A 16421-nucleotide genomic window follows, 5' to 3' on the forward strand; every position below is an offset into this window, starting at 1 on the left:
TGGTAGCGACCCCTATAAGGAATGAAGCGCTGTGAACTCCTGCCCCTGGAGGGCCTGGGAAAGGTGCGCTGGCCCCTTCTGAACCGATCTTCCGGCAGTCTAGGCACTGGAGAGGCACCCCATGTACTGGCCAGTTTATCAAGGTCGCTGCCAAAGAGGAAAGAGCCCTTAAAGGGCAATCTGGTGAGGCGGGTCTTTGAAGGCGCATCAGCTGACCATCTCCGGATCCAGAGCTGCCTCCTGGCGGCTACGGAGGATGAGATCCCCTTAGCTGTTGTCCGGACCAGGTCTGATGCAGCATCCGTGAGGAACGAAAGAGCTGACTCCATGTCAGCTGCTGGAGCGTTGTTCCTAACCTGTGACAAACAGGCACGCGTCACCACTGTGCAGCAGGTCGCAATCCGCAAAGATAGAGCTGCCACCTCAAAGGTCTGTTTCAGAATGGCGTCCAGTCGCCGGTCATGAGGCTCCTTGAGGGCCGTCCCCCCTTCAACTGGAATGGTAGTGCGCTTGACCACAGCGCTAATCAAGGCGTACACCTGAGGGCACGCCAGCAGGTCCTGGTTAGCCGGTGCCAATGGGTACATGCCCGTCAGGGCCCGGCCCCCTTTAAAGGAAGCCGCTGGTGCCACCCATTCTAAATCTATCAGTTGTTGTGCCGCTTGCAAGAATGGAAAATGGCGGGCTGTAGGACGAAGACCTTCCAGCAGGGGGTTCTGCGCAGAGGGTACCGTAGCGCTGGGACCTGTAATATCCAACTCCGCCAGACACTGAGACACTAGGTCGGAGAGATCCTCCTTAGGGAAGAACCGCCTCATGGTTCTATATGGCTCAATCCCTGGGGGAAGTTCCCCCTCGTCCGGGAGTTCGGACTCATCAGGTGAAACTTCCTCGTCTGACTGATCTGGACTGTCCAGCGGCGGGAGGACCCGCTCACGATAAGGGCGTGAGGGTCCAGGAACAGGATCCGCGGGAGCCGCCACTGCAGCAGCAGCTGCAGCAGCCGCCGCAGGCGCAGCCACTGCAGGAACCGCAGCAACCGCAGGAACAACAGGAACAGCAGGAACCGCAGGGCCTGGACGGGAAGCCGCCTGCATCTGTACAAAGGCATGAATCCCCTTAAAAAGATCCACCCAGGAAATGGAAGCAGCCTCTAATCACCGGGGTACAAGATCCCCCGGAATTCCCGATTGGTCGAGACTGCCCGCTAAATCCGGGGTAGCCCCTGGGGAACTGTCAGCAAATCGTGGCTGAGACTGGTCCTGGCCCGAGGGTCCCACGGCCTCCTCACATTGGGCACATAGGGAGTCTGGCTCTTCACTGTGCGTGGCTCTAAGCTGGCATGCAGAGCAGAGGCCAAGGGCTCTAATGCCTGAGGCAGGCGGCACCGCCGCTGAAGACGCTGAGGCGTTCTGTTCCATGGAAAAATATGCGCTGAATGAGAAGCGGCAATAATATATGCTTAATAGAACAGGGGCACAATAAGAATAATATGCGGCAGCAATATGCACCTAATACAACAGGCGCACAATAATAATAATATACGACAGCAATAAGCGCTTAATACAACAGGCGCACAATAATAATAATATGCGGCAGCAATATGCGCTTAATACAACAGGCACACAATAATAATAATATGCGGCAGCAATATGTGCGTAATACAACAGGTGCACAATAATAATAATATGCGGCAGCTGTATGCGCTCAAAAGGATGCAATACACGCTAAATGGCATTCAATAGGCTCCCAGCAATAAGCGGTTAGCAATACACGCTCAGTGGCATTCAATACGCTCTCAGCAATAAGGCAATATACGCACAAGGAGGAATAGAGCCACACCTATTACGGGCGCTCAATACCTGAACAAGGCCCACAAAATGGCGCCCTCCACGGCGTGCCACGCCACCAATCCTCTGTACCTCGGAGACCAGAAATAAGAGATGTACGCCTTACCTGATCCTCGGCGCTTCCCGGCTAGAACCCGGGCGGTATCCGGCTGCGAGGGGAGAGGGCCAATACCTTCACCGCCGCGTTTGAGGATATGCACCCGCTGCCTCGTCCACGCCGGGACTGAGGCGCCTCGTATGCCTCACCCGAACCTCGCCCGGGGGCTATGTCCCTGCCGCGATTCGGCCACCGGACCGAGGACTTAGACCTCCGGGTGATCACGGAAATCACCCCGGGAAACTCTACTGGGGGAGGGACCTTAGGGTATCACCGCAGGAGTGCGGGGCTCGATGTGGTAGAAGTTGAAAGAAAGAAGAAAGTAGATTTGGAAATCACGCTCAGCGAGCATGCAGGCTCTCCCAAACTGCTTTGGAGACTGAAATTACTAAGTTGCTACGCTTCCTGTGGGGGTATATATACCCCGTGCTGACGTCAGATCCGTCTCCAACTGCTAGCACGCGGATACTATACCCATTCGTTCTGAGTCCATCTGGCTACACGCCAGGAAAATTTACTTTAGGCTAAATATTAAGGGGGGGGGGAAGAGGAGGATGTGCATTTGAAAACTACATAGATACATTTCCAAAAATGTACATACAGTAGGCATGCAGCTAATACTACTGTTTAACATCCTGTTAAGTGTACACTTGTATGTTTACCCGTACAAGCTATTTGGGTACCTCATATTTGAAAATAAACTGGGTTTGTGTAGGCTGAAAAGTATGCCCATATATTGCCCTACTGAAAATTTACCATTCCACTGGTGTTTAGGACTTCATATACAGAGCCAGGACATTTTGAAAGTGACAATTCTTACTAAAGTGTTTCTGCGCTTTAAAAGTAAAACTAAATAATGTTTGCTTCAAATTAGAAACTGGTAGTAACTTCTGATATTCTCTAAGCCTTAAAGAAGCCATTGTTAAAAGTAACTAAAAATAAATCTAAAACAAGTTACGTGCAGTTTCGGTCCAACTTACATGCATACAAATTGCAAAGTCAGCAGCATCTTTCCTGTCACTGCATTGTGGATGGAGGAAGAAGGAGCCAATGTTAACAAGATGTTTAAATACTGGGCAGTTCACTGGAGGTTTCCAGCCAGTTTTTCCACCTGTGAGTTCAATTGAAGAGAGATGAAGAAATTCATTACATGGATTTTGCAGTTTTGCCAAGGAAACTTCTGAAACCACAAGTAAACAATGTAGGGGGAGTCACCTAATGAATAAAATTGAACAGTTGGTTTGCATTCACTTTATTTTGAAAAAGTAAAAATAGAATTATCAGTGGGCAAGACTGTTAGAAAAAAGTATTCAGAGCTATAGTCAAACTTTCTAAAAGTTACAATTTTAAAATAGCATTATTGATTGAAGTCTTATTAAATGAAGTTTTTAAAAAAAGCCACTTTATGAACTGGTGTAAACATATAATCACAATTCAGTTACTGTCAGATTAGACTGAATTTTGACTAAACTTGTACGAATAGAAATAAAAATAATTAGATGAGCTAGCGGAGCTTCCTAAAATAACCACCATAGCTTTAATTAAAAATAATCATAAATTGGAGTTTACAAATAAATCCTAACACTCATAGTTATAACTACTTATAGGATTCCATACTGTGAACTAAATTAAACAGACAAAAAAAATTACTTTATCATGATTTACATATCCAGAAAAAATATCAAAAATCACATATCAATAATACATATTTATATACCTTTGTAAAAATACAAAAATATACAAAAAAGGTTTTTATTAACAATGGTGATAATCACAAACACCCATTCTCATTACCACTCACAACCATCCATACACATTTATAAAAGAATATCCAATCTGTGACTCTGCTACGCACCAAACAAATATCTTCATAATAAAAAATTCTTCCTATATATCCCTTTCTAGATACCCCAACAACGGGCCCTGCTGTTTCACCAGATTGGCTTCCTCCGGGGGATTGATATATTTCTCCCTCCAACACGAAAACTGTCATTGTTCACAGATTTTAAATTGCAAATAAATCTTAATTTTTCTCCAGAGTACATACTCGGTTACTTGATTGAAGGACCAGTGCAGTTAGTGTAGCTGGGTTCAAAAAAGGTTTGGATAAGTTCTTGGAGGAGAAGTCCATTAACAGCTATTAATCAAGTTTACTTAGGGAATAGCCACTGCTATTAATTGCATCAGTAGCATGGGATCTTCTTAGTGTTTGGGTAATTACCAGGTTCTTGTGGCCTGGTTTGGCCTCTGTTGGAAACAGGATGCTGGGCTTGATGGACCCTTGGTCTGACCCAGCATGGCAATTTCTTATGTTCTTAAATATCATAACTTTACATTTATACTGTACATGCTGTATAACTATTTCCTTGTCACAGGTTGGATATCCTTTTATAAATGAATATGGTTGGCTGTGAGTAATAGTGAGAATAGGTGTCTGTGATTATCACTGTTAAAATATTTTTTGTATATTTTTGTAATTTTACATAGGTGTATATATGTATTATTGATATATGTGATTTTTTATATTTTTTCTGGATATGTAAATCTTAATAAAGTAATTTTGTCTGTTTAACTTAACTAAAAATAAGCCAAATGATTAACTCCTAATGTCAGGGCTATAAGGAAACGAATGCTAATTTTAAACAACTCAGTGCCAGCCAAATTATTCCAGAAACCTGCACTGGCAGTTAGCAAATTAGCTATCTGTAATCACATGCAACTCTCAGGAATTCAAATCCTGCACTGTAGATCAAAGAGGCTAACAGCGTGTCCTTTTCATTTCAAACCAGCAGTCTGAAGAGCACTAAGCAGATGTAGTGTAGAGTACCAGAAGCACAGATATTAAGCTTATACTGCAGAGGATGCATGTGTACATACACTAAAGATAAAGAATGTAAGGGATTTATTTATTTATTTATTTAACAGTCTTTTATATACCGGGGCACGTTAAAAACATCACCCCGGTTCACAATGTAACGTAACGTAACAACAGGCTTTACAATAATTTAGGATAGATAAACATAAAACATTATTTAGCTTTACAATAAATTAAAATATATAAACATTATGACAACTGACTCAACTTGAGACAGGTGGTTTATCAGGTGGTTACATGAAAAACTCTTGCGGGAAGTAAAAGGGAATAGGTTCATTAACTATTCACAAGATAAGAGGGTATATGGGCGGTGATGGACAGGTAGAAGGAATGTAAAGGTAGTAACAGGGTATATGGCGGTAATGGAAAGGTAGAAGGAAGATGGGGCTGGCGAGAGGGGAGGAGGATGAGGGGAGGGTGGAAGGAAGGGAACAGGGATGTTGGAGAGGGCGGGCATGAGGGGGGGTCGTCAAGTTTAGTAGAGGTTTGTCAGTCGGAAGGTGTAAGAGGGGTGGGTATGTATCTTTAGGCGTGGTTGGTTAGTCGGGGTATGCTAATTTGAAGAGCCAGGTTTTCAGATTCTGTTTGAATTTTTTATGGCAAGGTTCCTGGCGTAGGTGGGGTTGCATTTTGTTCCAGTGGGAAGTGCCTGCTATAATGAATGATCTTTCTCTGATCGTGGCATGTTTGATGAATTTAGGGGAGGGTGTCAGGAGTTTGGCTCGGTGCTGTTTTCTAGTTGGTCTGGTTGTGTTGTGGAGGTGGAGATATTCAGGGAACCAGTGCATGTTTTGGTTGTGAATGGCTTTGTGTATGAGGGTGAGGGATTTGTAGATTATCCTGGAGTTTACTGGGAGCCAGTGTAGGGATTGAAGAACTGGGGTGATGTGGTCATGACGGTGAGTATTTGTGAGAATACGGGCGGCAGCATTCTTTTTTTTTGTGTAAACATTTTTATTGGTGTCAAATATAAACAACATTCAACATCATCGAAAAGAAAATGCCAGGGTATGGCACCATTTCGTTAGAGACCCACCGTCCCACCCACCCCCCTACCCTCCCCCCTCCCCCCTAGCATACAGTACACAATACAAATGCGGAGGATAAAGTAAAAAGAACAATAAAATAACAACCATTATAACTACTGGAGGATAAGGATTGACCAGAAGCCTGGTCAGGCTATTTGTAGCAGTAAGGTAAGTCTACTTAGCACCTGGAGGCAATCTGCCCAGAGCTTGGCAAAAAGGAGACATAGGCAGGTGAAAAACCAGACTGGCAGCGTCATACAGATTAAGATGGTATTGTACAATAAGCCAGGGACCGACCGGGCGGCCCCGACTCAAGCCAATCACATCTCATAGGTAAAGGCCGGTACAAGGAGAAAAATATTGAAAGGGATATTGGTGAGACTTCAACAAGGATTCATACCTGCCCTTTAAATGGGACTCTTGTATAAAGACTATATCTGCTCTTAGGGTGGTCAACTCCTTAAATAGAGAATGTCGTTTAAATGGAGAATTAAGTCCCTTAACATTAAGGGACACCGCCCGAAAGGAAGACATGTGCCTGGAAAGAAGTTCCCAGATTACCTAGAAAGCTCTCCCATAGTGCCGGGCTGTGCCTCCGCGCCAAGGGGCACTGCCCTGAGACACCTGGCGCACTGTGCACTCCAGTAAACCCGCTAAAGTTCTGCCCTCCTCCGTGGTCCCTCCAAACCGCTTGTACTGAAAAATATAAAAGTGTATGCAGTACCCCTAGAAAACAGACATCCCCCCCCATCCCTCCCCATTCCCCATGATCTGCAAGAACCATAAGCAGATCAAAATAGCTATTAAGCTAGGAGGAAACAATAGAGATTAACATCATCGTGTGAGCCCCAATCAGCCTTCTTCATCCAACTCAGTTGGAGACAAGAGGGGCCCTCTATAAGCATAAAAGAAAAAAAAACAAAAAAAACAAACCTTCATTAGACGAATAGATAACAGGAGAACTCTGAACAGATGAAAACATAGTACTGAGGTAAGAGAATACGTCGCAAGAGCGCGGCATCTGCGAGACTGTTCAGGGTGGTGCTGCCGGTGCTCTTTGAGAGTCAGATTGACGTTTCAGCCTGCTATTTCTGGCCCCTACTCTCTGCCACTTCGGCCTGGCATCTTTGGAAGGGAGAAGCAGTGGATAAGATGGTATTTGCGCCTGAGTAGTGAAGCCATGCTTGCCAAGTTGTTGGGCTGCGTCAACAATGTTGAAGATACGAGCTGAGACCCCCTCCCTCGAATACGTAAACCCGAAGGGATGGAGCCAGCGATATTTAATCCCTTCCTTGCGCAGGAAGGCCGTGGCCTCCTTCAGGTCTTGCCGATTTTGTAATGTAGCTTGGGAAAGATCCGCATATACAGAGATCTCCTGACTTTCCCAGGTCCAGCGCATCTGTTTGCGAGCTAGATTGGCTATCTTATCCTTGAGCGTGTAATCATTAAAACATACAATAATGTCCCGAGCTTGATTGGAGCTGGGCGCTCTCAAGGCCCTGTGCGCTCTGTCAAACTTTATCTCGGGCATTTGCTCCCCCGTGGAAATCTCGCTTTGCTGCAGGAGGAACAGGCAGAATCTCTGTATCAGAGCAGCGCAATCGCTATTCTCAGGAGACTCAAGAAACCCGCGAAAACGGAGGTTACTCCTGCGAGCCCGATTCTCTAGGTCAGCTAATTTGGTTTTAATAGTATAATTGTCCTCCTGTAGCGCCGAATAGGCTTCTCGAAGTTGCTTTGTAGTTTCCGCATGTGCTTCCGTTCTGTTATCGATATCGTCTACCCGACGTCCAAGCGTAGCCATTTCTTCACGAAACTCACCCAGCACCTCCTGCACCTCTTTTTTATAAGATTTGAGGTCTTTTCGGAGAACCCCAAACCATTCTCTGAACTCTGAGCGAGTCGGAGTGGCGTCCATTTGGCAAAGAGGCTCGTCATCCGAATCCGACCCGCCATCTTGAGCAGTCAAGCCTGCAGATTTCTCTGCGGGGTCGCGGTTGCGATCCTCCGCTTTTTTGTACGAATAACTTTGGAAATCCACCGATTTCCGTTTGGTCGTCATGCTGCAGGATTCCGCCAGAGTTTATCACCCTTTTCAAATAAATTCAGGCTTGTACAGTCTCCCAAAGAAGCAATTAAGTGCGGCTGATGGAGGAGCTCACAGTTTAAGCGGCCATTCAGCCCGATGACGTCACTTCCCCTCCCGGGCGGCAGCATTCTGTAGGAGCTGTAACGGTTGAAGGGTATTTTTTGGGAGGCCTAGTAGGATAGCGTTGCAGTAGTCCAGTTTGGATAGGATCATGGCCTGCAGTACTGTTCGGAAATCAGAAGTGTGTAAGAGTGGTTTGATTCTCTTCAATGTGTGTAGTTTGAAGAATCCGCTCTTTATAGTGTTAGATATGAATTTTTTTAGGTTAAAGTGGTTGTCTATCCATATGCCTAGGCTGCGGACAAATTGGGTGGGAGGGCAGCCTGGTGGCGAGGGGGAGGAAATGCTGAGTGTGGGAATGTTAGGGGGAGAGAGGATGAGTAGTTCGGTTTTGTTGGTGTTGAGTGCCAGAAAGTTCTCAGTGTTGTCAGAGTACAGGATTCTACTGGCTCTCATTCTGCTGGATCACTCTTGCAACTGGTCTGTGTCATAAGAAAGCAAATGTTGCTTACCTGTAACAGGTGTTCTCACAGGACAGCAGGATGTTAGTCCTCACATATGGGTGACATCATCAGGATGGAGCCCAATCATGGAAAACTTCTGTCAAAGTTTCCAGAACTTTGACTGGCCCCTACTGGGCATGCCCAGCATGGCACTAACCCTGCAGCCACCAGGGGTCCCCCTTCAGTCTTGTTTTGAAAGCTACAGGCAGTGCCGAAAAATAAAATAAGAAAACGAACCCAACACCGCGGGGCGGCGGGCGGGTTTCGTGAGGACTAACATCCTGCTGTCCTGTGAGAACACCTGTTACAGGTAAGCAACATTTGCTTTCTCACAGGACAAGCAGGATGGTAGTCCTCACATATGGGTGAGAACCGAGCTGAGGATGTCCGAACATGCACCAAATGCACCCAACGGCGTGCAACAGGCACAACAACTGGGGTGGAATTTGGTAGAGGGCATCCTGAACCCCACCGGGCAGGTGGAAGGGTGTTGGTAAGTCACTTTGGAAATAGGTTACGCAGGACAGATTGGCCGAAGATGGAATCCTGTCTTCCGGCTTTGTCCAAGCAATAGTGGGCTGCGAAACTGTGGAGAGAGCTCCAGGTGGCAGCCCTGCAAATGTCAGGAAGTGGCACCGATCATAGGTGTCCTACTGAAGTCGCCATGGCCATCACAGAGTATGCTTTAACACGGTCTTGGAAAGGAATGCCTGCTTGCTGATAGCAAAAAGATATGCAGTCCGCCAACCAGGAGGAGAGAATCTGCTTACCCACAGGTTGCCCTAATTTGTTGGGATGGAAAGAGACGAATAACTGAGTGCTTTTCCTGTGGGCAACTGTATGGTCTAGGTAGAACACTAGAGCCCGTTTACAGTCGAGGGTATGCAGAGCCTGTTCCCCTGGGTTGGAGTGGGGCCTGGGAAAGAAGATAGGTAGTATGATGGATTGATTAATGTGAAACTCCGAAACTACTTTAGGCAAAAACTTAGGGTGAGTGCGGAGTACCGCCCAGTCCTGCAGGAGTTTAGTGTAAGGCGGATAGGTAACTAGGGCCTGTAACTCACTAACCCTGCAAGCTGAAGTGATAGCTAAAAGGAAAATCACTTTCCATGTGAGATACTTTAGGTCACAGGAGTGAAGAGGCTCGAATGGAGGTTTCATGAGCCGACCGAGAACCAGATTAAGGTCCCAAGAAGGGGCCGGAGAACGTAAAGGTGGCTTGATATGGAGCAAGCCTTTAAGAAAGCGTGTTACGAGGGGTTGTACCGATATAGGGACATCCCCAACACCTTTATGGAAGGCGGCTACCACACTGACATGCATTCTGATTGAAGAGGTCTTTAGACCTGATTCCGATAAATGCCAGAGATAGTTCAAGAATCTTGGGATTGGACAGGAAAAGGGATCAAGGGACTGTGAAGAACACCATGATGTATACCTTTTCCATTTATAGGAATAAGATTTTCTCGTGGAAGGCTTCCGTGAAGCAATCAGGACACGAGAAACCGAATCTGAAAGGTTAAGCGGCTGAAGGATTAACCTTTCGACATCCATGCTGTCAGGGACAAGGCTTGAAGATTGGGATGGCGTAGACATCCATCGTTCTGAGTGATCAGAAGCGGGTCCTTTCCCAAGGGAATGTGCGGATGGAGAGATCCTGAAGTATGGGAAACCACACTTGGCGTGGCCAGTAAGGTGCTATCAGGAACATGGTTCCCTTGTCCTGACGTAACTTCACGAGAGTCTTCGAGAGAAGAGGAAGTGGAGGGAATGCATAAAGCAGACCGGCTGTCCATGAGAGGGAGAATGCATCTCTGGGCTGATAGCGCTCTCTCCGAATGAGGGAGCAGTAATTGTCCACTTTGTGGTTCTGAGGGGACGCAAAGTGGTCCATTTGGGGATAACCCCATTGCTGGAAGAGGGAGGTCGCTACCGAGGGATTGAGCGACCACTCGTGCGGTTGGAAGACACGACTCAGTTTGTCTGCCAAGACATTGTGCACTCCCAGCAAGTAGGTGGCCCTGAGGTACATCGAGCGGGAGAGCGCTTCCGCCCAAATCTGCGCAGCTTCCTGACACAGAAGGAAGGAGCCTGTGCCTCCCTGTCTGTTGATGTACCACATGGCCACCCGATTGTCCGTCTGAATCAGGATGACGTGATTTGATAGGCAATCTTGAAAAGCTCTGAGAGCATATCGCATTGCTCGAAGCTCCAGGAAATTTATCTGGTGTTTGGCTTCCTCTGGAGACCAAGATCCTTGTATCTGTAGATCGTTCACATGAGCTCCCCAGCCGAGGTTGGAAGCATCAGCGGTGAGAATGAGTTGAGGATCTGGTAGATGAAAAGGCAGTCCCTGGAGGAGATTGTTCTGATCTTTCTACCAGGTGAGAGACAGACGGAGTGCTTCGGTGATGAGAACAATGGTTGACAGAGGCTGAGTCGCTTGAATCCATTGTGACCTCAGAGTCCAATGCATAACTCTCATGGCCAGGCGGGCCATCGGTGTGAGATGGACTGAGGATGCCATGTGTCCGAGAAGGACAAGGAATTGCCGAGCTGTTGTTGTATACTGAGACTGCAACTGGTGGGCAAGAGACACGAGGGTTTGCACTCGTTGAGGTAGAAAGGCTTTTGCCTGTAAGGTGTCCAAGTCTGCCCCAATGAAAGACAAGGTTTGAGATGGGACTAAATAGGATTTCTCGTAATTGACAAGAAATCCTAGAGAAATTAGAGTGTGTAGGGTCAAATCCAGGGACGATCGAGCGGCTTGCTGGGTTGGGGCCCTGATTAACCAGTCGTCTAAATAGGGGTAGACGTGAACACCACCTTTCCTGAGAAAGGCTGCGACAACTACGAGACATTTGGTAAAGACTCATGGTGCCAATGCTAGGCCGAATGGAAGCACCCGGTATTGATAGTGCCTTGGGCCTACTAAAAACCGGAGGTACTTGCGATGAGCTGGAGCTATCGCAATGTGGGTGTATGCGTCCTGGAGGTCCAGAGAGCAGAGTCAGTCTCCTCTTTGCAGAAGAGGTAGAAGCGAGCCTAAGGTTACCATCTTGAACTTTTCCCGCTGGAGGTACTTGTTGAGGGCACACAGGTCCAGAATTGGGCAAAGCCCCCTGGATTTTTTGGGGATCAAAAAGTACCGGGAATAGAACCCTAGGCCTTGTTGTGAAAGAGGAACCGGTTCTATTGCCCTTGACTGGAGAAGAAGGGAAACCTCCTGTTCCAGAAGGACAGAGTGGTCTGTTACTCTCCACGCTTGTAGAGGTGGGGAGTCCGGTGGAAGAGCCAGAAAGTTCAGGTGGTAACCCTGAGCAATGATTGCTAGCACCCATTGGTTGGTTGTGATTGATTGCCACAGTCCATGAAAGTGGCATAACCGACCTCCCACTGGTATGCGTGGCAGAGGGATCAGGCTGCTGCTCTCCAAGTGAAAGTCAAAAACCTGAAGCAGGCCCCGGCTGGGGAGCTGCTTGTGGCTTTTGCTTCCGGGGCTGGCGAGGCTGAGATTTTTGATAAGGCCTCGTAACTCGGGATCTTGTTGGTGGGGGATAGTACATCCTTGGGCGGAAGAATGACTTCTTAGAGTCCTTCTTGAAGGGCTGTCTAGAAGGGAAGTCAGAAGGTATCGATGAGAGCTGTTTGAGGGTCTCATGATGGTCCTTTAACTCAGCCACTATTTGCTGAATCTGTTCACTGAATAGATTATCTCCTATACAGGGCAGGTCAGAGAGCCTGTCTTGTACTTCTGGGCGAAGGTCAGAAGACTTGAGCCAGGCCCAGCGTCTTGCAGAAATGGCAGCTGCAGACACTCTAGTGGAGGTGTTGAAGATATCGTAAGCTGTTCGTATCTCATGCTTTCCTGCCTCAAACCCTTTGTTGACTAGGGTTTGAAGATGTTCTTGGAATTGGTCAGGCAGGGTTTCAGAGAAGTCCTGTATTTGCTTGAAAATGACCCTATTGTATTGGGTCATGTACAGCTGGTAAGAAGCAATTCTGGAGATGAGCATGGCCCCTTGGAACACTCGTCGGCCAATATTGTCTAGGAACTTGTGTTCCTTGACAGGAGGGGTAGAGGAGTGTGGCTTCGTCCTTTTTGCTTTCTTTTGAGCTGATTCTACCACAACTGAGTGGTGGTCAAGCTGAGATTTTTGAAAGCCAGGGGCTGACTGTACTAGATAAGTAGTGTCAGCTTTTCTGTGTACTGGGGCAATGGATCCAGGGTTTTCCCACTTCTTTTTGAGGAGGTTAAGAAGAACTTGATGAATGGGAATAGAAGTGATCACTTTAGGGGCATTCAGGAATTGGAGAAGCTCCATCATCTGGTGCCTATCATCTTGCTCCGTCTGAAGTTGAAAAGGAACCAATTCCGACATTTCCTTCACAAAATTTATGAAAGAGAGGTCCTCTGGAGGAGAATGCTTTCTACTTTCCGTAGGAGAAGGAGGTGAAGGTAAATCATTGGTGTCTGTGGAAGTATCATCACCCCAGGTGTCATAAGGGTCAGCAGGCTGACCTATAGGACGAGAAGGGGGTTGGATACCCAAAGGGCCTGGCTGAGGCTCCGAGAAAATCGAAGGAATCACTGGGGGCACCGAGGACGCCCTAAGGGGCATCATTGCCGGCATCGAAGGCATCGATGGCGCCGATGTGCGTATCGCCCCCAATAAATGAATTGGTGGCAAGGGACGACATGGCATCGATGGCTGAGGCAATACCCCCGAAGGAGGAATGCGGAACGGTGTTTCTCCTCCCGATGAAGCTGTCATCGGGGAGTGCACCGGAGCCATCGGAGACCCAGGAATCACCGGTGGAAGGGCAGTTATGAGCGCCTCTATCTGGGATAGCAGCGGTGCCAGCGCTGCTGGAATCGGGTCGGTGACTGGTTCCACTCTCGGTGCCGGTGCCGGAGGAACCTGGAGTCGTTGCATCGCCTTGTAGATGGCCTCCTGGACCAGCCGGTCCAGTTCTTCCCGGAGACCTGGGGCAATCAGCCCCGGCTCCATGACGGAAGAGGGAGGCTGAGGCACAGTCGGAGGGACCACCTTTACAGGCGGAATCGCGACTCCCAAACCCCGATCGGGTAAGGGTGGCCTCGATGTCCCGGTCGCAGGAGTGGTCGGTGCCGTTCCTGGACGGGGCTTCTTCGATGGTGGCTCGGACGGTGACGAGGTCGATGATTTCGCTCCCTCGATGGTCCGAGACTTACGATGCCGATGGCGATGTTTCTCCCTATGATCCCCTCGATCTTGAGGGGGAGAAATCGGAGTCGATGGCCGTGGAGACGTCGATGGCGGGCAGTCACCGTACGATTGTCGATGGTGGTGCGACTTCGACGGTGCCGGTTCTGATGACGTCGATGCGATGGACGGCGTCAGGATGTGAGCATGGAAAAGGAGTCCCATCTTCTCCATTCTGGCTTTGCGACTTTTTGGTGTCATAAGGGCACATTTGGTGCAAGTCAGGACATCATGCTCACGGCCTAAACACATTACACAGATTCCATGAGGGTCTGTGATAGACATGGTGTGAGTACAGTCCGGGCACCGACAAAAACCCGATGCCATGGCCATAGAAAAAAATCGAGCCGCGGTACGGTTGAAGGCCAGTAGGCCGTAAGGGCCAAACTCGACGGTAATCGACGAAAAATGGTGAAAAACTTAACCGAGGCCTGAGAAAGTTAGAGGAGGGACCCCTGTGGGGCAATTTAATTTTAATTAAGTCCGTGAGGAAAATTCCTGTCAGGAATCTCTTCAGAGCTCCTAAACCGCAAGGCTACTGCTGTGCGGAAAAAAGAAGACTGAAAGGGGACCCCTGCTGGCTGCAGGGTTAGTGCCATGTTGGGCATGCCCAGTAGGGGCCAGTCAAAGTTCTGGAAACTTTGACAGAAGTTTTCCGTGATTGGGCTCCATCCTGATGATGTCACCCATTTGTGAGGACTACCATCCTGCTTGTCCTGTGAGAAAGTAACTATCCAGTTTAAGAAAATTTCCTAAAAATAAAAGTTACTCTTATTTAAATAAAATAATTCTCCTTCCTCTCCCTCTACTTACTTCTTCCAGATAGTCAACAGTATTGTATTCAGAAAATAAAAAGTGAGAGAGCCAAATCCAAGATGGCTGTCTAATCCGTTTGTCTCCTGGGATAAAAGCCTTTATTGTTTGATTTTTTTTTCATACCTTTTTCAGGTTATTTCTGCACTCTCTGACATGTCACTTCCTACCGGATGTTCCCTGTGGCATATTTTTGCTGATTTTTAACACTAAATTTATAAATAACTAGAACTAAAAAGTGGTAGGAGTATAACAATCAAATCATATAATAAACCACGTTTTGATACAAAAGCCAATGATTATTCAAGCACTAAAGTGGTTGCAACAACCACCCTCATATACAACCCACAATGTATGCGTTCTTCAATGGGTCAATATTTCTTCTCTTAAATGACTGTGGGATTAAACGCCCAAAAAATTCACTTTAAGGTGGGCGTTTAATCCCACAGTCTAATCCCACAGTCGTTTAATCCCACAGTCATCTCTTCTCTAAACTGACAAGCCCTAACCTCTGTATTGACCCATTGAAGAACGCATACATTGTGGGTTGTATATGAGGGTTGTTGTTGCAACCACTTTAGTGCTTGAATAATCATTGGCCTTTGTATCAAAACGTGGGTTTATTATATGATTTGATATTTTTGCTGATGACTTGATGGGCCCGATATCGAGGGCGAGAACCATTATGCAGATGGGAAGGCCTGATCATGGCATCGCTTGTGCAGCTAGTGCTTGAGTGAGGCATGTTGGGGCAGTGGCACGGTTTGAAAAAGGATTGACAGATCTTTAATTTGGTTGCTGGAGGAGGCCCAATTACTGCTCATGGATTTTTGGCTATTGGTTGTTTCACTGTTGCACAGAAGGGATCTTTGGGATGCTGAAGGGTGGGGCTATAATCTGCCTATTTGATTTATATTCCACTTTTCGGCACTTCAAAGCGGATTACATTCAGGTATTGCAGGTATTTCCTTATCCCCAGATCACATACAAGCTATGGCCTTGTCGCGCTAAAAAAAAAAAGGGGCAGAGCGAATTGTGCAGCTGGCTGCATCGTGGCGGTGCATTTTTGCCTGCTGTGCTTGCGGCTAGGCCGCAAATTTTCGCACCCATAGTGCCACGGGAAAAGGTGTAATTATTTCCCGCAGTGCTGCCGGCGATAATGTGCAAATCATTATCGCCCGCAGTGCTGCCAGGACATAACCCCATGCAAACCCCGCCCACACTCCTCCCCCTTCTCCTAATCTGAATTGTACTGCACGCAATAAGGCCCTAATGCACACAATAAGGCCATAAAATGGTTTGATGAATGACCCTGTAAGTTTGTACTTGAGGCAATGGAGGATAAGGTGACATGCCCAAGCTTACAAGGAGCGGCAATGAGATTTGAACTCTGGTTTCCCTGGGTTGTAGCACTCTGCTATATAGCTGCACTGGAGAAAGTGCAGAGAAGTCTAGCATCCTGTCTCCAACAGTAACCAATTAAGGTCACTCGGAAATACCTGGAAGACCTTAATGGGAAAATCTCTTCCATGTTGCTCATTCCCCAGTTATAACCCACATCTACCTGACTAATAATTATTAATGGACCTATTCTTCACCAGCTTGCCCACCTTTTGAAATCTTGCTATATTATTAACTTTGACACCTCCTAAAGCAACAAATTCCACACCAATTCTTATATCAGTTAGCGTCAAGGAGTGCTCCCTAGTGCTAATCCTATCTGAAAGCTTCAACACCTACTCCTTATTAATCTGTACATACCTCTCATAATTTTATAAACTTCTATTACATCTCCTCAGTCATCTCTTCTCTAAGCTGACAAGCCCTAACCTCTTTAGCGTTTCCTCATAAGGGAGCCAT

General features: G+C 47.2%; 1 protein-coding gene across 1 annotated transcript in view; it reads right to left on the reverse strand.

The window, feature by feature from the left end:
- The window catches only part of ZNF451 (zinc finger protein 451), a 347114-nt gene that overhangs the window by 156712 nt on the left and 173981 nt on the right, over positions 1-16421 (reverse strand). Inside the window, 1 exon segment of the mRNA XM_029595684.1 lies at positions 2928-3058. Within this exon segment, the coding sequence (XP_029451544.1) occupies positions 2928-3058 (131 nt within the window).

Source organism: Rhinatrema bivittatum, chromosome 3 (assembly GCF_901001135.1).
Source record: "Rhinatrema bivittatum chromosome 3, aRhiBiv1.1, whole genome shotgun sequence".
NCBI classification, from domain to species: Eukaryota; Metazoa; Chordata; class Amphibia; order Gymnophiona; family Rhinatrematidae; genus Rhinatrema; species Rhinatrema bivittatum.